Source organism: Mobula hypostoma, chromosome 10, assembly GCF_963921235.1.
Source record: "Mobula hypostoma chromosome 10, sMobHyp1.1, whole genome shotgun sequence".
NCBI classification, from domain to species: domain Eukaryota; kingdom Metazoa; phylum Chordata; class Chondrichthyes; order Myliobatiformes; family Myliobatidae; genus Mobula; species Mobula hypostoma.
This window is the reverse complement of record NC_086106.1, coordinates 31,680,649-31,705,442: the sequence shown is the minus strand read 5'-3', so window position 1 is coordinate 31,705,442 and position 24,794 is coordinate 31,680,649. Positions and strand designations below refer to the sequence as shown.

Below are 24,794 nucleotides of genomic sequence, written 5' to 3'. Positions count from 1 at the left end.
TTCAAAAACAGCAATGAAGGCAAGACGGATCTTTATGGTGACCACATCTATTGTCTCAAGCAGTTCACTGGAGGTTACCCTAGACAGCTTGTCAAAAGTCGCCAGCCGGCCGGCCCAGAGCAAGAATATCTAAGGGCTCAAGCTTTACTACCAGAACATTTTGGTGATGAGCACAAAATTGCTGTGGCCTACCTGGAAAGGGCTCTTTCTTGGCCACATGTCAAATCAGAAGACATGAAAGCTCTTCAAGATAACAGTCTTTTTATTAGAGGCTGTTACAATGCCATGGAAGACGTGCAGGACAAGTGTGATTTGGACATGCCTGCTAATATGAGGATTGTTGTAAATAAATTGCCCAATAACCTTTGGGCTAAAATGGAGATTGGCACTCTTTAAATTGCAAGGAAGGCATAACCATAAGGTTACTTTCACTGACATTGTTGATTTTATTGAAAGGCAAGGAGAGATTGCTACACACTCAGTGTGTGGGGAAAAATACAATGCTACATTGCCAGCAGTAAGTAAAGGAGTGAACAAAACTGGATCACAAATTCATCCTCAAGCTAAAGGAAGCAGCTTTGCTGCTACTGTGGAAAGTGAAGAAAAACTGAGCCCAGAACTGATGAAAAGGTGCAGATTCAAAACAAGCTGTGAATGAAGCAAACACTGCAGTGAGTACTGTCCTGGTATCTAATTGTCTTACGGGGGCTGGTGATCATGAATGTAAACTTCCTATAATTCCAGTTTAGGTGAAGCCTAAGAACAGTAACAAGACAGAGTTACTTCTGCTTTTCTAGATCAAGGAAGCACAGAGAGCTTCATCAGGAAAAGGAACACTCATTCTATTATGCACAATGGGCCAAAAGGTCATATGTGGCTACGTCGTTTCAGGATTGGAAGTGGCTGGCTTAAGTAGTGAAAACTATTGTGAATTGCCTGACATGCACACAAGAACATGGGCCTGTCTACACAGGGAACATTCCTCAAAGGAATCTTCAGAAATGGTCCCGCCTGAAGCAGGAAATTGAACTGCTGACTGGGGTAAACGTGCCAAAGGCATTGGAGCCATTGCAATTGATTTGCAGTTTTAATGATGGACCCCGTGCGATCAGAACAATCCAGTGTTGGACTGTTAATGGACCAATGAACAGAGACCATGGTGGTGGTGGAAGAGACTACGCTCAGCCAGAGCTGACAGTTAATGGGTCGTCAGTTTTGTGTATGGATGAGCTTTGGCAGAAGACATTCAAGACATATTTTCCTGAATGAGGTCAAGAGGAACAACCAGGTTTGACAAAAGATGACAATTCAGGACAGACTGCTTACCAAAAGTGGACATTTGTGTAAATGTTGCGATTTCATATCTCCTGTGTCTTGGTAGCAGACAGTTGGAATTATTCTAGTAACAATAATTAGGAGGCTGGGATGTAAGAGCCTTGCACCTGTTCTCTATCTGCACTGTATTTTGTATTGCAAGTTTATCACGCTAACTAATCGTAAGTGAGGGCACGGTGAAAGTGAAGGGAACAAGTTACGTCTTTGTGCTTTGTTCTGTGTAGTTTGGGACCGGCAGAGGTCGTGTCTTTTGCTGACCACTCAATAACGCTTGGCTTACAATTGGTTTTATCGCTACAAAATTGTATGTTTGCTAATTGCTAATAAAGGATCAAATACATCTCCTTGACTTTTGGAGCAATCATTACAGGAGTGAGAGCATGTCATGCAAGTAAACGAACCTGTAGCGTAGTTGGCAGTGGCAATTAAGAACACAGCGCATTACAGCACAGAAACAGGCCCTTCAGCCAACAAGGTTGTGCTGAACCGGCTTAAAAAGTAAATCAGAAACCCCAAAAACACTAATCGCTCCTACCTACACGATGTCCGTATCCCCCCATCTTGCTCACATCCATGTGCCTCACCAAACATTTCTTAGAAGCCTCTGATATATTTGCCTCTAGCACCACATTAGGCAGTGCATTCCCGGCATCCACCACTTTGAGTAAAAAAACTTGCCCCTCACATCCTCTTTGAACCTGTCCCCTTACCTTCAATGCATGTTCTCTGGTAGTAGATATTTCACCCTGAGCAAAAGATACTCCCTGTCTACTACCTATCTATATACAGTATATATACTGTGTGTGTGTGTGAAAAAAAATTATCTTATAAACCTCTGTCAGATCTCCCCTCAGCCTGCGCTGCTCCAGAGAAAACAACCCAAGTTTATCCAGCCTCTCTTGATAGCACAACCCTCTAAACCAGGCAGCATCCTGGTAAACCTCTTTTGCACCCTCTCCAAAGCCTCAACATCCTTCCTATAGAGGGGTGACCAGAGCTGTATGCTATACTCCAGATGTGGCCTAACCAGATTCTTGTAAAGTCGCAACATAACCTCTTGACGTTTGAACTCAATGCCTTGACTAATAAAAGCAATCATTCCAGAAGCCGCCTTAAACCCCCTATTGACCTGTGTGGCCACTTTCGTAGAGTTATGAACTTGGACCCTAAGATCTCTTTGCTCAGCAACACCTTTTATTGGTCTTGCCCTTAACAGTGTCCTGTGCCCTTGCATTTACCCTGCTAGGGTGCAACACCTCGCACTTATCTGGGTTAAACTCCATCTGCCATTTCTTTGCCCATATCTGTAACTGATCTATATTGCACTGTATTATTTGCCAGTCTTCCACACCATCCACAACTCCACAAACCTTGGTATCATCAGCAAACTTGCTAACCCACTCATCTACATTTTCATCGAGGTCAATAATATACATCACAAACAGCAGAGATCCTAAAACAGACCTCTACAGAACACCTCTAATTACCAGCTCGAATAAGTCCCTTCACCCATCACCCTCTGTCTTCTACGCATAAGCCACTTCTGAATACAAACAGCCAATTCACCGTGGACCCCAGGCATCTTAATCTTCTGGATCAGCTTCCCATGAGTGGCTTTGTCAAATGCTTTTCTAAAACCCATGTAGGTAACATCCACTGCTCTACCTTTATCAATCTCTCTCATCACCTTGTCAAAATCTCAATCAACTTGGTAAGACATGACCTGCACTGCACAAAGTCATGCTGGCTCTCTAATAAGGCCATGGGTTTCCAAATGCTCATGTATCCTATCCCTAAGAATCTTCTTCAGGAATTTCCTTACAACTGATGTGAGACTCACTGTCTATAGTGCCCAGAATTTTCCCTTGTTCCCTTCTCAAATGGAGGTACATTAGCCTCTCACCAATCCTCTGTGCTCTCATGTGCTCTATTTGATCCTAACTTCTGAAGCTTTACCTACTTTTTCCTTTTCTTCTTGACTCAATTCATCACGTCAGGACAGTCAAGACTCTCTTATCTTTCCATCTTCATCCTTCCTTCTAACAGGAAAGTACTTTTCCTGTACTCTGTGCAATTGATCGTTAAACATCCTCCCTGTGTCCGATGTGGACTTGCCAGAAAAAATGGTCCCAATTAATTCTTCTTAGTTCCTGCCTAATGTCCTCGTAATTTGCCCTACTCCAATTTAAAACACTCCTGCAAGGACTATACCTATCCTTATCTATAGCTATCTTGAAAGTTAAGGAGTTGTGATCACTGCTCCTTGGCCGCTCACCCACTGGAAGGTCAAACACTTTGCCAAGCTCATTAACCAACACAAAGTCCAGTACAGCCCCTCCTCTTGTCGCACTGTCCACATATTGATCCTCCTGGATACACTTAACAAATTCTGCCCCATCTCTACCCTTTGCACTAAGAAGGTCCTAGTTTATACTGGGGAAAGTTGAAATCTCCAAAGACAACAACCCTATTATTTTGACACATTCCTTCAATCTGTTTACATATCTGTTTCTCAATGTCCCGGTGGCTAGTGGGGGTGGGTCTACAGTACAATCCTATCAGTGTGATTACATCCTTCCTATTCCTGAGTTCTACCCAATTGGACTCTGTGTTTGAACTCCCCATGATTGCTTCCTTGAGTGCAGCTGAGATATTGTCCCTGATTAGTAGCTTCCTCTTTCGCCTCCTTCTCTATTATTTCTAAAAAATTGAAAACCTGATACACTAATCACCCATTTCTGCCCCTCGACCAAAGTTTCGGAAATACCTACAACATTGTAGTTCCATGCACTGACCCTTGCTCCAACTTCTTCACCATTACTAATAACACAGCATTAAAATATACTCACTTCAAATTATTCATCCCATCATACCTGTTATTTCAATTTTTGCCCTTCAGTACCTTCCTGTCTGATCCTTCACATTGACCTGGGGCTCTGCTTCCCAACTCCCTGCAAAACTATTTTAATCCAGCAAAAATGGTGATGGGCCTGTGCCTATTTGCACAGTGCTCCAGTATTACCTGGGAACAGATCTGTACTGCAGTGTTACAATAACAAACTTACTTCCATGACTACAGCACCACTACTGCAGCCATACAGCATTAAAACAGGTTTATTATCTTTGGCAATTTAAGTGCTATTCTAAATAAATCTAAAACATTGAGAATACCTGCCTTCACTGCTCACTTGTATGTTCCAGATTCCAACCACCCTCCAGTGGAAAAGCTATTTTCCAGATCCTTTCGAGGCCTCTCCCCCCTTCTCCTAACCTATGTCCTATAATTTTATACACCTCTGTTATGGGGAAATGTTCTCTGCCATCTATACCCCTCATAATTTTACATTGCAACAATGAACTTGTATACCCACATCACTGTATCCCATTCCGATGAAGACAAAGATGTGTCTACTAGAACAGGACTGGACGTAGCACTGCATCTGGATTTCCAGCATCCATCATCAGGGACCTCCACCACCCAGGACATGCTCTCTTCTCACTGCTGCCATCAGGAAGCTGGTACAGGAGCCTCAGGACCCGCACCACCAGGTTCAGGAACAGTTATTACCCCTCAACCATCAGGCTCTTGAACCAGAGGGGATAACTTCACTTGCCCCATCACTGAATTATTCTGACAATCTGTGGACTCACTTTCAGGGACAATTCATCTCATATTCTCTGTTTATTGTTTACTTATTTATTATGATTTTCTTTCTTTGTTGTATTTGTTTAGTTTGTTGTCTTTTGCACACTGGTTGCCTGCCCCATTTGTGCACTCTTTCATTGATTCTATTATGGTTATTGGATTTATTGATTCTATTAGGATTATTGGATTTATTGATTCTATTACGGTTATTGGATTTATTGATTCTATTATGGTCACTGGATTTATTGATTCTATTATGGTCATTGGATTTATTGATTCTATTATGATCATTGCATTTATTGATTCTATTATGGTTATTGGATTTATTGATTCTATTATGGTCACTGGATTTATTGATTCTATTATGGTTATTGGATTTATTGATTCTATTATGGTCACTGGATTTATTGATTCTATTATGGTCTCTGGATTTATTGATTCTATTATGGTTATTGGATTTATTGATTCCATTATGGTCACTGGATTTATTGATTCCATTATGGTCACTGGATTTATTGATTCTATTATGATTATTGGATTTATTGATTCTATTATGGTTATTGGATTTATTGATTCTATTATGGTCACTGGATTTATTGATTCTATTATGGTTATTAGATTTATTGATTCTATTATGGTCACTGGATTTATTGATTCTATTATGGTCTCTGGATTTATTGATTCTATTATGGTTATTGGATTTATCGAGTATGCCCACAAGAAAATGAATCTCCAGGTTGTACATGGTGATATAGACGTACTTCAATAATAGGTTTACTCTGAGCTCTGTGATTGGACCATGCCTGCCATGCTTCCTGAGTATCAGGTCCTTGGTCCTAGACTTGGCTTTGATGGGTCCCAAGGACACAGTGGCAGCAGGAGAGCACAGACTGCTGCTGCAGCCTCTATTGCATTCCTGCAGCTCACCACATCCTTCCACCTGCTTTGAACGTAAGACGCAGGAGCAGACTTAGCCCATCGACAGCTGATTTATTATTCCTCTCAACTCCATTCTCCTGCCTTCTCTAAGTCAATGGCTGCCCCTCGTATGGTGGTGTACACAGGATTCCAGATCTGGGAGTTGTGGGGGAATTAGCATCCTGAATGATTATCAAACAGAACAGACCTTTCCTACAAGCCAAATGTTGTGCAACGGGGTATGGATGTGTTTAAAGGGAAGCTGAATGAACACAGAGGAGGCAGGAAATATAAGCACATTCCAGCAGAGAGAGATGGAAGGCTGGTGTGAAGCACAGAAACTGACCGCACCAGCTGTTCTGAATGACCTGTCCTTCTACTGCATATTCTAGAGACATGAAAGGCTTGATATACAGTAATCCCTCAACTTATGAACATTTGATTTGCAAACTTTGCTATACAGCCTTTGACTCTTTGGGTACAAGTCTTTGATTTACAAGGCAATTTTTTGTCATAATGAATAGCACAACTGTCTGTCTCTATCGTAACAAATGAATTTTCCCCAGCCCTTACCCTTAAAGAAACATCTTCCTGAAACACAGCCCTTTCATAAGTTCAGGAATTACTGTACAGAGTGTTTAAAAGAGACTGATGTATTTACCACAAATCCATAATGATAAACTATGCAGTTATCGGGTCATTAGCATCAACAGAATTAAACCCAGTGCCCAATAACAGGGTGTATTCCAGCCAGTGATTAGCAGCAGCAATAATTGCAGAATCCAACTGCTGTCTCAGCAGATATAATGTTTAAACCTTTCATATCCAATAATGTTTAGACATTCTCCCCATTGTGAATTCGCTGGTGTCTCAGCAGGTGGGAAGACAGTGCAAACCCCTTCCCACACTGGGAGCAGGTGAATGGTCTCTCCCCAGTGTGGACACGCTGGTGTCTGGCGAGGGCAGATGACTGAGTAAATCCCTTCCCGCACTCCGTGCAGACGAACGGCCTCTCTCCTGTGTGGATTCGCTGGTGCCTCAGCAAGTAGGAAGAATCTTGAAATCTTTTATCACATTTGGTGCAGGTGAAAGGCCTCTCTCCTGTGTGAACGCGTTGGTGTATCATCAGGTTGGAGGACTGCGTGAATCCCTTCCCACATTCGGAGCAGATGAAGGGCTGCTCTCCAGTGTGAACTCGTTGGTGTCTCTGCAGATGAGATGACCGAGTGAATCCCTTTCCACATTCAGAGCAGGTGTACGGCCTCTCTCCAGTGTGAATTCGCTGGTGTCGCAGCAGGTGAGATGACCGGCTGAACCCTTTCCCGCATACGGAGCAGATGAACTGCCTCTCTCCGGTATGAACTCGCTGGTGTGTGACCAGGCTGGATGACTGTGTGAATCCTCTCCCACACTCAGTGCAGGTGAATGGCCTCTCCCCAGTGTGAACCCGCTGGTGCGTTACCAGGCTGGATAATCGACTGAATCTCTTCTCACAGTCAGTGCAAGTAAAAGGTCGCTCCCCAGTGTGAACTCGCTGGTGTGTCATTAGACTGGATGACTGAGTGAACCCCTTCCCACACTCAGAGCAGGTGAACGGCCTCTCTCCAGTGTGCACTCGCTGGTGTCTCAGTAAGTGTGATGACAGACAGAATCCTTTTCCACACTTCAAGCAGATGTACTGCCTTTCCCCTGTGTGAACTCGCTGATGTATCACCAGGCTGGATGACTGAGTAAATCCTTTCCCACACACAGAGCAGGTGAATGGCCTCTCGCCAGTGTGAACCCGATGGTGTGTTATCAAACTGGATAATCGACTGAATCCCTTCCCACAGTTGGAGCATGTGAATGGCCTTTCCCCGGTGTGAATTCGCTGGTGCGTCATCAAGTTGGACGACTGAGTGAATCCCTTCCCACACTCGGAGCAGGTGAATGGCCTCTCTCCGGTGTGAACTTGCTGGTGTCTCATTAGGTGGGATGATCGACTGAATCCCTTTCCGCACTCCGAGCAGATAAATGGCCTCTCCCTGGTGTGAACTTGATGGCGTGTCAGCAGCTGGGACGAAGGAGTGAATCTCCTCCCGTCCTCGGAGTAGCTGAATGACCTCTCGTCATTGTAACTTTCCTGATGTGTAATCAGGGTACTGGATTGCCTGTACTGTTTCCCACAAATGGAATACTGAAATGGTTCCATTGGCATGAAGAAATGATATTTTGAGCTGAAGGATAAATGAAAACACCTCTTGCTAAATACACAACAAGTAAATTCTCTCCTCGGTGTGACGCAAAATATTTCGGCAAATGATTTGGTTCCAACTGTCATCAACCTGCAGATTTTCTGATCAAATCTTCAACATGCGTGGACAAGTGTTTAGCTGGGGCCTTTCTTTAACTGCGGAATGATCTAAACTCTTTCCACAATCAGTGCTGAAGAATGTTTCCACTCGGGTGTGAGTCTCGCTTCTTTGTTTGAAAGCTTTTCCCTCTCATGATGTGCTGAATGATCCTGCTGGAGCTTGATGTGTTTTTTTGATCCAGTCTGGAAATCTTTCCTTCCAGTGCCCTGTAAGAGTAGTTTACAAAAGTCATCATCATGAAATTGATAGAAATTTAGTGAAGATAACTCTGATCTCCCTAAGCAACCGTGACAATTGAAAGCCTGGCCTCTGATCACAAGGACCTAAACAGAAATGTGTCAACAGTTGCTCCAGTGTGGTACTGTTGTGGGTGATGTATTTCAGAACAATCTACAACCCAGGTCTGTTCTTTCAGACAGACTGAAGAGATTTCCTGGTTTCTATTGAAGAGAAAGAGTTTTCTCCATGAGCTGGTTAATGTTAACTGTCAATCAACATCAATAAAACAGATAACACACCTAAAAGTTGCTGGTGAATGCAGCAAGCCAGGCAGCATCTCTAGGAAGAGGTACAGTCGACGTTTCAGGCCGAGACCCTTCGTCAGGACTAACTGAAGGAAGAGTGAGTAAGGGATTTGAAAGTTGGAGGGGGAGGGGGAGATGCAAAATGATAGGAGAAGACAGGAGGGGGAGGGATGGAGCCAAGAACTGGACAGGTGATAGGCAAAAGGGGATACGAGAGGATCATGGGACAGGAGGTCCGGGAAGAAAGACGGGGGGGGGGGGACCCAGAGGATGGGCAAGGGGTATATTCAGAGGGACAGAGGGAGAAAAAGGAGAGTGAAAGAATGTGTGTATAAAAATAAATAACAGATGGGGTACGAGGGGGAGGTGGGGCATTAGCGGAAGTTAGAGAAGTCGATGTTCAAGCCATCACGTTGGGGGCTACCCAGACGGAATATAAGGTGTTGTTCCTCCAACCTGAGTGTGGCTTCATCTTTACAGTAGAGGAGGCCGTGGATAGACATGTCAGAATGGGAATGGGATGTGGAATTAAAATGTGTGAATGGGATGTGGAATTAAAATGTGTAATGGGATGTGGAATTAAAATGTGAACATCGACTTCTCTAACTTCTGCTAATACCCCACCTCCCCCTCATACCCCATCTGTTACTTATTTTTATACACACATTCTTTCTCTCACTCTCCTTTTTCTCCCTCTGTCCCTCTGACTATACCCCTTGCTCATCCTCTGGGTCCCCCCCCCCCATCTTTCTTCCCAGACCTCCTGTCCCATGATCCTCTCGTATCCCTTTTGCCTGTCACCTGTCCAGCTCTTGGCTCCATCCCTCCCCCTCCTGTCTTCTCCTATCATTTTGGATCTCCCCCTCCCCCTCACACTTTCAAATCCCTTACTCACTCTTCCTTCAGTTAGTCCTGACGAAGGGTCTCAGCCCGAAACGTCGACTGCACCTCTTCCTATAGATGCTGCTTGGCCTGCTGCGTTCACCAGCAACTTTTATGTGTGTTGCTTGAATTTCCAGCATCTGCAGAATTCCTGTTGTTTGCGTCAATAAAACAGATCTGTTCTTTATGACATTATGGTTTGTGGGAGCTAGATGCACAAAGGTTCATTCTCGTGCTTTCTATATGTCAACGGCGGCTGCACCCTCCAAGGCTCTTCCATGTGACTGTAAAGCAATCACACACCATTCCCAAGCTTCACAGCCCTGAAGTGACTAAAGCTCCTAGCTTTCTCCCACCGAGATGATTTTTAAACCAACTCGTCACTTGCCCTCAGATCTCTTGGGCATTGACTTTCTTGTTTATTTCACCATGCAGAACATTGTCAAATGTTTTTTGAAACCCATTAAAATACATCAAGTGCAAAATTGTGCTCTTGGTGGATTATCACATTCTCTTGTGCCATATTTTGACTACCTTGCTGTTATAAGACCATTAGACAAAGGAGCAGAAGTCGGCCATTCAGCCCATCGAGTCTGCTCCGCCATTTTATCATGAGCTGATCCATTCTCCCATTTAGTCCCACTCCCCTGCCTTCTCACCATAAACTTTGATGCCCTGACTACTCAGATACCTATCAATCTCTGCCTTAAATACACCCAATGACTTGGCCTCCACTGCCGCCCGTGGCAACAAATTCCATAGATTCACCACCCTCTGGCTGAAAAAATTTCTTCGCATTTCTGTTCTGAATGGGCGCCCTTCAATCCTTAAGTCATGCCCTCTTGTACTAGACTCCTCCACCATGGGAAACAACTTTGCCACATCCACTCTGTCCATGCCTTTCAACATTCAAAATGTTTCAATGACGTTCCCCCTCATTCTTTTAAACTCCAAGGAATACAGTCCAAGAGCGGACAAACGTTCCTCATATGTTAACCTTCTCATTCCCGGAATCATTCTAGTGAATTTTCTCTGAACCCTCTCTAACGTCAGCACATCCTTTCTTAAATAAGGAACCCAAAACTGCCCACAGTACTCCAAGTGAGGTCTCACCAGCGCCTTATAGAGACTCAACATCACATCCCTGCTCTTATACTCTATTCCTCCAGAAATAAATGCCAACGTTGCATTCACCTTCTTCACCACTGACTCAACCTGGAGGTTAACCTTAAGGGTATCCCGTACGAGGACTCCCAAGTCCCGTTGCATCTCAGAACTTTGAATTCTCTCCACATTTAAATAATAGTCTGCCCATTTATTTCTTCTGCCAAAGTGCATAACCATACACTTTCCAACATTGTATTTCATTTGCCACTTCTTTGCCCATTCTCCCAATCTATCTAAGTCTCTCTGCAGACTCTCTGTTTCCTCAGTATTACCAGCCCCTCCACCTATCTTCATATCATCAGCAAACTTAGCCACAAAGCCATCTATTCCATAATCCAAATTGTTGATGTACAAAGTAAAAAGAAGCGACCCCAACACGGACCCCAGTGGAACACCACTGGTAACCAGCAGCCAACCAGAATGGGATCCCTTTATTCCCACTCTCTGTTTCCTGCCAATCAGCCAACGCTCTATCCACGTATGTAACTTTCCCGTAATTCCATGGGCTCTTATCTTGTTTAGCAGCCTCATGTGTGGCACCTTGTCAAAGTCCTTCTGAAAATACACAACATCCACTGCATCTCCCTTGTCTAGCCTACTTGTAATTTCCTCAAAAAATTGTAATAGGTTTGTCAGGCAGGATTTTCCTTTAAGGAAACCATGCTGAGTTCTGACTATCTTGTCATATGCCTCCAGCTACTCCGTAACCTCATCCTTGACAATCGACTCCAACAACTTCCCAACCATCGATGTCAAGCTACAGGTCTATCATTTCCCTTTTGCTTCCTTGCCCCCTTCTTAAATAGCGGAGTGACATTTGCAATCCTCCAGTCCTCCGGAACCATGCCAGAATCTATCGACTTTTGAAAGATCATTACTAATGCCTCCGCAATCTCCACAGCTACTTCCTTCAGAAAATGAGGGTACATTCCATCTGGTCCAGGAGATTTATCTACCCTTAGACTATTCAGCTTCCTGAGTACTTTCTCTGTTGTAATTGTGACTGTACGGCTGATGTCTTCCTCAGTGAAGGCTGATGCAAAATACATGTTCAATTCCTCCTCCATCTCCTTATCTCCCATTACAATTTCTCCAGTATCGCTTTCTATCGGTCCTGTATCTACTCTCACCTGTCTTTTACTCTTTATATACTTGAAAAAGCTTTTAGTATCCTCTTTGATATTATTTGCTAGCTTCCTTTCATAGTTCATCTTTTCCCTCTTAATGACCTTCTTAGTTTCATTTTGCAAGCTTTTAAAAACTTCCCAATCCTCTGTCTTCCCAATAATTTTTGCTTCCTTGTATGCCCTCTCCTTTGCTTTAACTTTGGCTTTGACTTCTCTTGTCAGCCACGGTTGCATCTTTTTTCCATTAGAAAATGGAATTTTTTTTGGAATATATCTGTCTTGCACCTTCCTCACTTCTCACATAAACTCCAGTCACTGCTGATCTGCCGTCTTTCCTGCTAGTGTTCCTTTCCAGTCAACTTTGGCCAGTTCCTCTCTCATGCCACGGTAATTTCCTTTACTCCACTGAAATACTGACACATCAGATTTCGGCTTCTCATTCTCAAATTTCACAGTGAACTCAATCATGTTATGATCACTGCCTCCTAAGGGTTCCTTCACCTCAATCTCTCCAATCACCTCCGGTTCATTACACAATACCCAATCCAGTGCAGCCGATCCCCTAGTGGGATCAACAACAAGCTGTTCTAAAAAGTGAATCTCGTAGACATTCTACAAATTCTCTCTCTTGAGATCCAGTGCTGACCTGATTTTCCCAATCCACTCGCATGTTAAAATCCCCCACAATTATCATAACACTGCCCTTCTGACAAGCCTTTTCTATTTTCTGTTGTAATTTGTAGTCCACATCACGGCAACTGTTAGGAGGGCTGTATATAACTGCCATCAGGGTCCTTTTACCCTTGCGATTTCTTACCTCTACCCATAAAGATTCTGCACCTTCCAATCCTATGTCACCTCTTTCTAATGATTTAGTATCATTTCTTACCAATAAAGCCACGCCTCCCCCTCTGCCTACCTTCCTATCCTTCCGATACACCGTGTATCCTTGGACGTTCAGCTCCCAGAGACATGCATCCTTTAGCCACGTCTCAGTGATGGCCACAATATCATACCTGCCAATCTGTAGCTGTACGACAAGATCATCCACCTTATTCCTTATGCTGCATGCATTTAAGTATAACACCTTAAGTCCAGTATTTGGTCCTTTTTGCTCTGATTTCACTGCAACTTTATTGCACTGCAACTCATCCTAATTGCTGCAAATTTGCTTCATCCCCTGCCTGCACTTCCTGACATCTTTACTGCTCACTATCTTAGATTTATTTCTGTTTTCCCCCTCCTCTGCTCTATCATTCTGGTTCCCATCCCCCTGCCAAATTAGTTTAAACCCTCCCTAACAGCTCTATTAAACCTTCCCACCAGGATATTGGTCCCCTTCGGGTTCAGGTGTAACCTGTCCTTTTTGAAAAGGTCATAATTCCCCCAGAAGAGATCCCAATGATCCAAGAATCCGAAGCCCTGCCCCCTGTACCAGTCTCTCAGCCATGCATTCATCTGCCTGATCCTACTATTCTTGCCCTCGCTAGCACGTGGCACAGGTAGCAATCCCGAGATTACTACCCTGGAGGTCCTGCTTCTCAGCTTCCTTCCTAACTCCCAGAAATCTCTCCTCAGGACCTCCTCCTTTGTCCTGTCTATGTCATTGGTACCAACATGTACCAAGACAACTGGCTGCTTGCCCTCCCCCTTCAGAATATTCTGGATCCGATCCGAGACATCCCGTACCCTGGCACCTGGGAGGCAACACACCATGCGGGTATCTCTATCAGGCTCACAGAATCTCCTGTCCGTTCCCCTGACTATGGAATCCCCTATGACTACCGCATTTCTCTTCTCCCTCCTTCTCTCCTGCACAACAGCGCCAGGCTCAGTGCCAGAGACCCGGTCACCGTGGCTTTCCCCTGTCAGGTCATCCCCCTCAACAGCATCCAGAACGAAATACTTGTTGCTGAGGGGCACAGCCACAGGTGTGCTCTCCATTATCCGGGCATTTCCCTTCCCTCTCTTGACAGTGACCCAGTTTTCTGACCCCTGTAGCCTAGGGATGACTACCTCCCTGTAGCTCCTGTCTATCACCTCTTCACTTTCCCTGATAAGCAGTAGGTCATCAAGCTGCAGCTCCGGATCCCTAACACGATCTCTGAGGAGCTGCATCTCTTGCAATAGAGACTAACCAACATGATTCTTTCCTGTCCCTCTACATGGTAAATTTGTGTCTAATCAGATACCACAACAAGTTTGCTATGCAGATCAATTTTACTCTCTTCCTTGCTTAGTGGGAAAATTGTTTTTCCACTTACCAAATGGATACGTAGACATTTCCCAAAATGACGCTTGAGATACTCTCTCAATTGCTTAACCGATGAGTGTCACTCTGCACCCTCTTAATGGCTTTTGAAGACCCTGCAAGCATTTCCGCCACTCTGCAACTTCAATGTAGTGGATTCTCTTCGTTTAAGCTGTTGATTTTAAACTTAGGAAATAGGACAAGTTCCCTGTACCAGCTTGCCTAAAACAAGCCAATTATTCCAAGTGTTCTATCCTTGAATCAATCCTCTATCCTTGCTCATATTACTGACTTTTGAATTTACTTAGAGATACAGTGAGGAATAGGCCCTTTCATCGCACTGCCCAGCAACCCTTGATTTAACCCTAGCCTAAAAAAAGGTATCCGTTAGTCTTGCGAGACCATGAATCTGTGCCTGGAAAGTCTTCACTCTCCAGGGCGCAGGCCTGGGCAAGGTTGTATGGAAGACAGGCAGTTGCCCATGTTGCAAGTCTCCCCTCTCCACGACACCAATGTTGTCCAAGGGAAGGGCATTAGGACTCATACAGCTTGGCACCAGTGTCGTCGCAGAGCAATGTGTGGTTAAGTCAAGAACACAACAGCTGCCTCGGCTGGGGCTCGAACTCACGACCTTCAGATCACTAGTCGAACGCCTTAACCAATTGGCCACGTGCCCACACAACCCTAGCCTATCCACAGGACAATTTATAATGACCAATTAACCTACTAACTGTACATCTTTGGACTGTGGAAGGCATTCAGAGGACCTGGAGAAAACCCACTCATTCCACGGGGAGGACGTACGTGGACATACAGATTCCTTACAAATGACGCCATTATTGATGACGCTCCGAGCTATAAATAGCATCAGGCTATCTGCTACACTACCGTGGCACCCTACGTGGAAGCAAAGGGCTGCATGCGCAGCAGAGAGAAACAGTTCTCTTGTTCTAAGCAGAGGCAATAGTTCAACTGAGCATCTGTCTGCTGAGGTAACAGGGAACACAACTTTGCAACTGGAGATCTATCGATAAGGATTTCCATCAAACACAGAAGTTAATTTCAGTCGCTATAGAAAAGCCATGAATGGGCTCGTCCTTTATTCTTCCAACCATTGTAAGGTGTGCTGATCTTTCACCAGGAGACGGCACTCACTTGCTGATGTGCAAAGAGATTACCAGCGAGTGCATACTGGGGAGAAGCCTTTCACTTGTTCTGTGTGGGCAGGGATCTTCTCAGCTATCCCATCTGCAGAAACAGCAGTAGATTCGTTCTACAGAAAGGCTGGTAACCTGCTCCTTCTCGGGGCAGGGATTCCACGCTCCCCTTGCTTTGTAAGAATATCAGCTATCAGATCTGATTATTGGGGTTAGATTCTGCAGTTAATCACATCTGAGATTGCACAATGTCTCCTCCTGCAATAATGGGTTGTTTTTTGCCAATAGTGAGGATCCCTTCCAATGAGGCAGGGGTTTAATATTTTACATTTTTGTGAAATATGTTGATCTCATGTTAAAAATGCAATCCGGTTTCACATTATTTTTAAAAGAACAGAATTTCCATTGAAGTGCAGTTCATGTGCCTTTTTGGCAATCACTCAGTACCTAACGAGTTCCTACAAACTGCTGAAAGTGGTGTGTGTGGTTCAGCAAGTTTTGCTGTTGGGTTCTCAGCACTGCGGGAGTAAGGGTGATGCAGTGCTGTTTGTCACTGTTTGAGCCAAAATGAATCAGCAAGTATAAACATGCAGCAAGTACTGGCCACAGAAGACATGCTACAACTTGAGGAGCTGACAGCAGAGTTTTGAGACCAGTCATGTATGAGCTTCAACAATAGCTGATCTGACAAAGATCCGGGGCAGGGGGGTGGGGAGGAGCGGGGAGAGGAGAGGGAGAAAGAAAAGGAGGGGGAGAAGGAAAGGGGGGTAGTGGGAAAAGAATCAGCAGGGCACCTGTAAACGTGGACATTGCGTTTGTTACCAACATCACCATGGGGCAAAAGTAGATTGGAAAGGGAAAGAAAATGACAATAGATGCAATGAACAGTTTAGGAAAAGCTCTAAAAATAAACAAGGAAATTATAAACCAGGCAACACACACAAAATGCTGCAGGAACTCAGCAGGCCAGGTAGCATCTGTGGAAAAAAGCCAACAGTCAATGTTTTGGCCAAGACCCTTCATCAGAACTGGAGAAAAAAGATGAAGCCAATGAGCCTGACATCAGTAGTGGGAAAGTTACTGGAAAGTAATCTAAGAGACCGAACATATGAGTATTTAGATAGACATGGATTAAAGATAGTCAGCATGGTTTTGTGCCTGGTAGGTCGAGATTTTCGAAGAAGTTACCGGGAGAGTTGATGAAGGCAAGGCAGTGGATGTTGTCTGCATTGACTTTAGCAAAGCATTTGACAAGGTCCCACATGAAAGGTTGGTCAAGAAGGTTCAATTGCTTGGCATTCAAGATGAGGTAGTAAATTGGATTAGACATTGGCTTTGTGGGAGAAGCCAGGAAGTGGTAATAAATGGTTGACTCTCTGACTGGAGGCCTGTGACTATCAGAGTGCTGCAGGGATCAGTTGTTTGTCATCTATATCAAAAGGCCTGGATGATGATGTGGATAAGTGGATCAGTAAGTTTGTGCATGACACCAAGATTGGGCGTGTAGTGGACAGTGAGGAAGACTATCATGGCTTGCAGCAGGATCTGGATCAGCTGGGAAAAATGGGCTGAGAAATGGCAGATGGAACTTACTGCAGACAAGTGTGAGGTGTTGCTCAGGGTAGGTCTTGTACAGTGAACAGTGAGGCACTGAGGAGTGTGGTAGAACAAAGGGATCTGGGAATACAAGTCCATAATTCATTGAAAGCTTTTAGCATGTTTGCTTTCATAAATCAAAGTACTGAGTACAGGAGATGGGGTGTTATGTTGAAGCTGTGTACGACATCGGTGAGGTCTAATTTGGAGGAAAGATGTAAATAAGGTTGAAAGAGTACAGAGAAAATTTACAAGGATGTTGGCAGGTCTGGAGGACCTGAGTTATATGGAAGGATTGAATAGGTTAGTTTCAACTTGATCATGGACAAAATTAGATCTGGTCCTCGGGTTGAGGTTCTAAACTGGAAAAAGGCCAAATTTGAAGAAATGAGAAAGGATCTAAAAAGTGTGGATTGGGACAGGTTGTTCTCTGGCAAGGATGTGATTGACAAGTGGGAGGCCTTCAAAGGAGAAATTTTGAGAGTGCAGTTTGTATGTTCCTGTCAGGATTAAAGGCAAAGTGAATAAGAATGATGAAACTTCGTTCTCAAGGGATATTGGAACTCTGATAAAGAAGATGTATGACATGTATAGGAAACAGGGAAAAAAAAATAAGGTGCTTGAGGAGTAAAAAAAGTGCAAAAATACTTAGGAAGGAAATCAGGAGGGCTAAAAGAAGACATGAGGTTGCTTTGGCAGTCAAGGTGAAGGATAATCCAAAGAGCTTTTACAGGTATATTAAGAGCAAAAGAATAGTAAGGGATAAAATTGGCCCTCTTGAAGATCAGAGTGGTCGGCTATGTATGGAACCAAAAGAAATGTGGGAGATCTTAAATGGGTTTTTTGCGTCTGTGTTTACTAAGGAAACTGGCATGGAGTCTACGGAAATAAGGCAAACACGTAGTGAGGTCATGGAACCAATACAGATCGAGGAGGAGGTGCTTGCTATCTTGAGGCAAATCAGAGTAGATAAATCCCCAGGACCTGACAGGGTATTCCCTCGGACCTTGAAGGAGACTAGTGTTGAAATTGCAGGGGCCCTGGCAGAAATATTTAAAATGTCGGTATCTGCGGGTGAGGTGCCGGAGGATTGGAGAGTGGCTCATGTTGTTCCATTATTAAAAAAGGCTCTAAAAGTAATCCAGGAAATTATAGGCTGGTAAGTTTGACGGCAGTACTAGGTAAATTATTGGAAGGAATACTAAGAGATAGGATCTACAAGTATTTGGATAGACAGGGACTTATTCCGGAGAGTCAACATGGCTTTGTGCGTGGTAAGTCATGTTTGACCAATCTATTGGAGTTTTTCGAGGAGGTTACCAGGAAAGTGGTTGAAGGGAAGGCATTGGATGTTGTCTACATGGACTTCAGTAAGGCCTTTGACAAGGTCCCGCATGGAGGTTAGTTAGGAAAATTCAGTCGCTAGGTATACATGGAGAGGTGGTAAATTGGATTAGACATTGGCTCAATGGAAGAAGCCAAAGAGTGGTAGTAGAGAATTGCTTCTCCGAGTGGAGGCCTGTGACTAGTGGTGTGCCACATGGATCAGTGCTGGGTCCATTGTTATTTGTCATCTATATCAATGATCTGGATGATAATGTGGTAAATGGGATCAGCAAATTTGCTAATGATACAAAGATTGGAGGTGTAGTGGACAGTGAGGAAGGTTTTCAGAGCCTGCAGAGGGACTTGGACCAGCTGGAAAAATGAGCTGAAAAATGGCAGATGGAGTTTAATACAGACAAGTGTGAGGTATTGCACTTTGGAAGGACAAACCAAGGTAGAATATACAGGGTTAATGGTAAGGCACTGAGGAGCGCAGTAGAACAGAGGGATCTGGAAATACAGATACAAAATTCCCTAAAAGTGGTGACACAGGTAGATAGGGTCGTAAAGAGAGCCTTTGGTACATTGGCCTTTATAAATCAAAGTATTGAGTATAAGAGTTGGAATGTTATGGTGAAGTTGTATAAGGCGTTGGTGAGGCCGAATCTGGAGTATTGTGTTCAGTTTTGGTCACCAAATTACAGGAAGGATATTAATAAGGTTGAAAGAGTGCAGAGAAGGTTTACAAGGATGTTGCCGGGACTTGAGAAACTGAATTACGGAGAAAGGTTGAATAGGTTAGGACTTTATTCCCTGGAGCGTAGAAGAATGAGGGGAGATTTGACAGAGGTATATAAAATTATGATGGGTACAGATAGAGCGAATGCAAGCAGGCTTTTTCCACTGAGGCAAGGGGAGAAAGAAACCAGAGGACATGGGTTAAGGGTGAAGGGGGAAAAGTTTAAAGGGAACATTGGGGGGGCTTCTTCACACAGAGTGGTGGGAGTATGGAATGAGCTGCCAGATGAGGTGGTAAATGCAGGATCACTTTTAACATTTAAGAAAAACTTGGACAGGTACATGAATGGGAGGTGTATGGAGGGATATGGTCCGGGTGCAGGTCAGTGGGACTAGGCAGAAAATGGTTCGGCACAGCCAAGAAGGGCCAAAAGGCCTGTTTCTGTGCTGAATGTTCTATGGTTCTAGGTTAGGATTTTATTCCTTGGAACATAGAAGACTGAGAGGAGATTTGATAGAGGTTGACAAAATTATGAGGGCTATAGATAGGGTGAATGCAAACAGGCTCATTTCACTGTCATTGGGTGTGACTACAACCAGAGGTCATGTGTTAAGGGTGAAAGATGAGATGTTGAAGGGGAACATGAGGGGAAACTTCTTCAGAGGGTCGTGTGTGTGTGGAATAAGCTGGTGGTGCAAGTGGTGAATGCAAGCTCAATTTCAATGTTAAGAGAAGTCTGGATAGGTACATGGATGGTAGGTGTATGGAGGGCTATGGTCTAGGTACAGGTTGATGGGAGCAGGCAGATTAAATGACTCGGCATGGACTAGAAGGCCCTGTTTCCGTGCTGTACTTTTCTATGATTCTATCCTAGGTGAGGATCCAGAACAGGGAGTAGGAATTGATGAGTATTTTTCGTTTCATTGGAACAATATGAGTCAGGTATCAGAACTGAGTACTTTCTCCTTCAGAACTTGCGTTCACAACTTAGCGATACAGAACTAGGTGGGAAAACAGGCTGAGAGGAAAATGTGAAGTCTGTGCACGTGAGATACAGATGGAGGATGGAGATAAATGTGGACAAAAGTTACACAATTAGCACAAAAAAGAATGTTTACTAAGTGGTACAAAAGTAATATATGCAGAGTCTGTTGTGATGGATGGCATGATATAGAACATGCAGGAACAGTATTGTTTGAGAAGGTAAATAGCACATTGATCTTCATTTCAAGGTAACTGAAGATGACAATTTTCTTGAGATGCCATTTGGAATATCCTGTGAAGAAACTAGGAATATCCTGCCCTTATAATCAAAATCTCTTTGATTTTGATTACTGGGATGAGGGGTTTGTCCTTTGAAGAGACTGGTCTATTTTGATCGGAATTTTAAAAAATGAGAGCAGGCCTCATTGAGAAATATGAAACCCAAAGTGGAATTGACAAGGTAGATGCTGAGATATGGTTCCTCTGGATGGAGCATGATATCTGAATGAGGAATCTTAGAACTGAGAATAAGGAGAAATTTTTGTGAGTAAACATCTTAAGATTCATCAGAATTCTCTGCCCCAAGGACCGTCATTGCTCATACACTCAAGACTGATTTATGGTTTTCTGGATCAAATTATAAAACAGGCACAACACACAAGTATCATATTGAATAAATGATCAACTCATGGCTGTTACGTTTTTTTCCCACAGTGGAATGAGGTGAATGTAGATTCAATTCCAGTGGATTCAGGTTCATTGGGACACATCATGACCAGTACATTTTGGCCCAATTAGACTGTATCATGGAAGTATTTAAAAAGGTGTAAGCAAGACAAGCTGAGTAACAAATTGTGTATGTAAATGAAATATGGAACAAATTAGAACACTACCAATACTACTACAGTACTAAAACTGTGTATTAGTTCCTGTTATCAACAGAGGAATTCATCTAGTGTACACAAAATCAGCACAACCACCTAGTGCAGACATTGGACTGTCTTCATACAATACTATTGACAATTGCAACCTCTAAGTCTTCATTTTCCTTGTAATATTTAAGATGATTGTCAATACCTTCAAATTCTTTGTAGTTCCTAACTTGTGGAAGTAGTGAAATCGTTTCATTTTCACTCCCGGCTGTTTCTGGCGTCTCCAAGCCTGAATGTTTGAAATTGCAGTGAGCAAAATGGTTCTGAATTGTCTTACTGCTTACTCCTCACCCCAAAAAAATCAAAGTTTTGAACACGTACACACGCAACCAACACTATTTAAAACTGACAGCTCTAAGTACCATGTAGTGTCTACTGGCAAACTTGTTAGAACCTAACAAGTTAGAACATGTTCAGTAACAGCCTCCTGTCCCAATTAATCAGCCTAGTGCCCCAAATAAACAAAGGGAATCCCAACAATTTTCTTTTTTAGTCTTTGTTCTTTAAGAGCTGTCCTAACTAAGCAGCTGCCCCAATTAACTGTACTTGCATTGATGGCCAGATATGAGATGAACATGGAGCTAGAGAAGAATAGTGATCAAATGACTGAAAGAAGGAATTAAAAACAATTTTAACTTGTGTAATTCTCACTAGCAAATTAAAATCTGATGGGCTCTTTTGGGTTTAGGATAGCTTTACAAAGGAAACAGGATCTGGAGTCTTGATTTAGCCCTCTAGTCTTTTCTCACATGGCTGATGTGATCCAACCTCACAATTTCTCTGTACCAATTTACTTAACATTCAATAATCTGGCAATGTTGGATATAAATTGAACATTTCGCCAGTTTTCAGTTGACATACTTAATGCATTGGAGAAAACTCGGGTCAACATTCTGAAAATAAAAAAATTAACTTTAACGTTCCAGTCAATTGCTCTTCATTTTATGTTACAATGAACTTGTTTCTAGTTCCACGGATGCTGCCGGATTTGCTCGGCGTTAGACTGCACGAACCACAGCAGATTTTCTTTCCTTTCCATCTGAGCCTCCAACTTGACCCTCTCTAGATTTGGACAACGACAGCCCGATCAGGGTTTCCAGGCTCCATCGCCGAAAGCAACAAAACACCAATCTCGAAAGGATCGATGGCTGCCGCTTTACCCAGAATCCCCACGTTCCAGAAACCGCTCTGCACCATCGGGGGGGGGCAGCAGTGCGCATGCGCGAGAGTGGGCCGGGCTGCGGCGGGTGAATCGGGTAAGGGGCGTCAATCCCCGGGCCCGGGGGCTGCGGGGTGTGCGCCGAGGGGAGGGGGTAGTGGTAAGGTTAGGGACTGCTCCGCGGGACGGACCTCGCCGTCTCCGGCGTTCATTATCGGTTCCTCCCCGCCAATCGCGGGCAGCCGCCTGTCCTGGTGCGGATTAACACACAGCCCGGTACTCGGCTACTGCTCCTACCTGCGGCCAAGCTTCTCGAAGCTTCTGTGTCCAGGGTGGGCAGTGCGCATGTTTGGGGCGTCATTTCCGGTGTCTGGCACACCGATCGGTCGTTCCATGGGGACCCCCCCAGCAGTGCGGGAGGTGGGGGTGATTGGACACTTGTGCATGGGCTGCAAAGCAGCGCGGCATCCCTCAGCCTCAGCCCCAGCCCCTATCCAGTTGCTCAGCCCGGGCTGGCTCGTCTGCTGCTTCTTCCTCTCCATAAATGCTGCCTGACGGGCTGAGTTCCCCCAGCATTTGTGTAGAAACTCCTGTGTTTATGAGCTGGGAGTGACAGGGTCGGTCAGACCTCCTCCCTGGAGTTCAAAAGAGGCTTCTCAGAAACTTGAGTGAAGAAGAGGTGGCCAGTGCCCGAATCTGGACAAAGAGAAACCCCGACTGCTGGGGAGATCTGTACAGGGAAATGGACAACACACATCAAAGTTGCTGGTGAACGCAGAAGGCCAGGCAGCATCAATAGGAAGAGGTACAATCGACGTTTAGGGCCGAGACCCTTCGTCAGGACTAACTGAAGGAAGAGCTAGTAAGAGATTTGGAAGTGGGAAGGGGAGGGGGAGATCCGAAATGATAGGAGAAGACAGGAGGGGGAGGGATGCTCCTATCATTTTGGATCTCCCCCTCCCCCTCCTACTTGCAAATCTCTGACGAGCTGTTCCTTCAGTTAGGCCTGACGAAGGGTCTCGGCCTGAAACGTCGACTGTACCTCTTCCCAGAGATGCTGCTTGGCCTTCTGCGTACTCCAGCAACTTTGATGTGTGTTGCTTGAATTTCCAGCATCTGCAGAATTCCTCGTGTTTGCGGAGGGAAATGGACAGTCCATGTTTCAGACGGAGACCCTTCATCAGGACTGTGAAGGGCAGGTGACAGTGGCAGCAGGTCTGTGCGAGATGGTTGATGGAGAGCAGGGAGGTGAGCAGTGAGATGAGGATCTTACACCACATTAAAAAGATTAGGAAGAACTCTTCAAAGTCAGCGGAACTGGAGCCGCGCACACGGAAATGCTGGAGGAACTCAGCAGGCCAGGAAGCATCTGTGGTTTACAGCATCCTGGGACAAGACACTTCATCGGGACTGGACAGAAAAGGGGCAGAAGCCAGAATAGGCTGCGGGGGAAGGGTAGGAAGCACAAATTGCAGCTGAGAGGTGAGGGTAGATGTGTAAGAAATGGAGATCTGGGTGAGGGTAGATGTGTTGGAAATGGAGATGTGGATGACGGTAGATGTGTGGGAAATGGAGATGTGGGTGAGGGTAGATGTGTGGGAAATGGAGATGTGGGTGAGGGTAGATGTGTGGGAAATGGAGATGTGGGTGACGGTAGATGTGTGGGAAATGGAGATGTGGGTGAGGGTAGATGTGTGGGAAATGGAGATGTGGGTGAGGGTTAATGTGGTAAATGGAGAGGTGGGTGAGGGGAGATGTGGGTGAGGGTACATGTGCGTGAAATGGAGATGTGGGTGAGGGTAGATGTCTGGGAAATGGAGATGTGGGTGACGGTAGATGTGTGGGAAATGGAGATGTGGGTGAGGGTAGATGTGTGGGAAATGGAGATGTGGGTGAGGGATAGATGTGTGGGAAATGGAGAGGTGGGTGAGGGGAGATGTGTGGGAAATGGAGATGTGGGTGAGGGTAGATGTGTGGGAAATGGAGATGTGGGTGAGGGTAGATGTGTGGGAAATGGAGATGTGGGTGACGGTAGATGTGTGGGAAATGGAGATGTGGGTGAGGGTAGATGTGTGGGAAATGGAGATGTGGGTGAGGGTAGATGTGTGGGAAATGGAGATGTGGGTGAGGGTAGATGTGTGGGAAATGGAGATGTGAGTGAGGGTAGATGTGTGGGAAATGGAGATGTGGGTGAGTGTTAATGTGTGGGAAATGGAGATGTGGGTGACAGTAGATGTGTGGGAAATGGAAATGTGGGTGAGGGTGGATGTGTGGGAAATGGAGATGTGGGTGAGGGTAGATGTGTTGGAAATGGAGATGTGGGTGAGGGTAGATGTGTGGGAAATGGAGATGTGGGTGACGGTAGATGTGTGGGAAATGGAGATGTGGGTGAGGGTAGATGTGTGGGAAATGGAGATGTGGGTGAGGGTAGATGTGTGGGAAATGGAGATGTGGGTGACGGTAGATGTGTGGGAAATGGAGATGTGAGTGAGGGTAGATGTGTGGGAAATGGAGATGTGGGTGAGGGTTAATGTGGGAAATGGAGAGGTGGGTGAGGGGAGATGTGTGGGAAATGGAGATGTGGGTGAGGGTAGATGTGTGGGAAATGGAGATGTGGGTGAGGGTAGATGTGTGGGAAATGGAGATGTGGGTGAGGGTAGATGTGTGGGAAATGGAGATGTGGGTGAGGGTAGATGT

At 44.7% G+C, this 24,794-nt stretch overlaps 1 protein-coding gene across 1 annotated transcript; it reads right to left on the bottom strand.

Moving 5' to 3' along the window:
• Positions 1–5,554: 5,554 nt before the first annotated feature.
• Positions 5,555–22,423, bottom strand: LOC134352792 (gastrula zinc finger protein XlCGF57.1-like). Its single transcript, XM_063060261.1, has 3 exons — positions 22,395–22,423; positions 21,084–21,167; positions 5,555–8,459 (listed from the first exon to the last, which is right to left on the bottom strand). The coding sequence occupies exon 3, from the start codon at positions 8,217–8,219 to the stop codon at positions 6,735–6,737; it is 1,485 nt and encodes a 494-aa protein (XP_062916331.1). The 5' UTR covers positions 8,220–8,459; positions 21,084–21,167; positions 22,395–22,423; the 3' UTR covers positions 5,555–6,734.
• Between the last annotated feature and the right edge of the window lie 2,371 nt (positions 22,424–24,794).

Bases quoted from the DNA above. Each gene is read 5' to 3' on its own strand.
- LOC134352792 (XM_063060261.1), bottom strand. From the start codon at position 8,219: ATGACAGTTGGAACCAAATCATTTGCCGAAATATTTTGCGTCACACCG.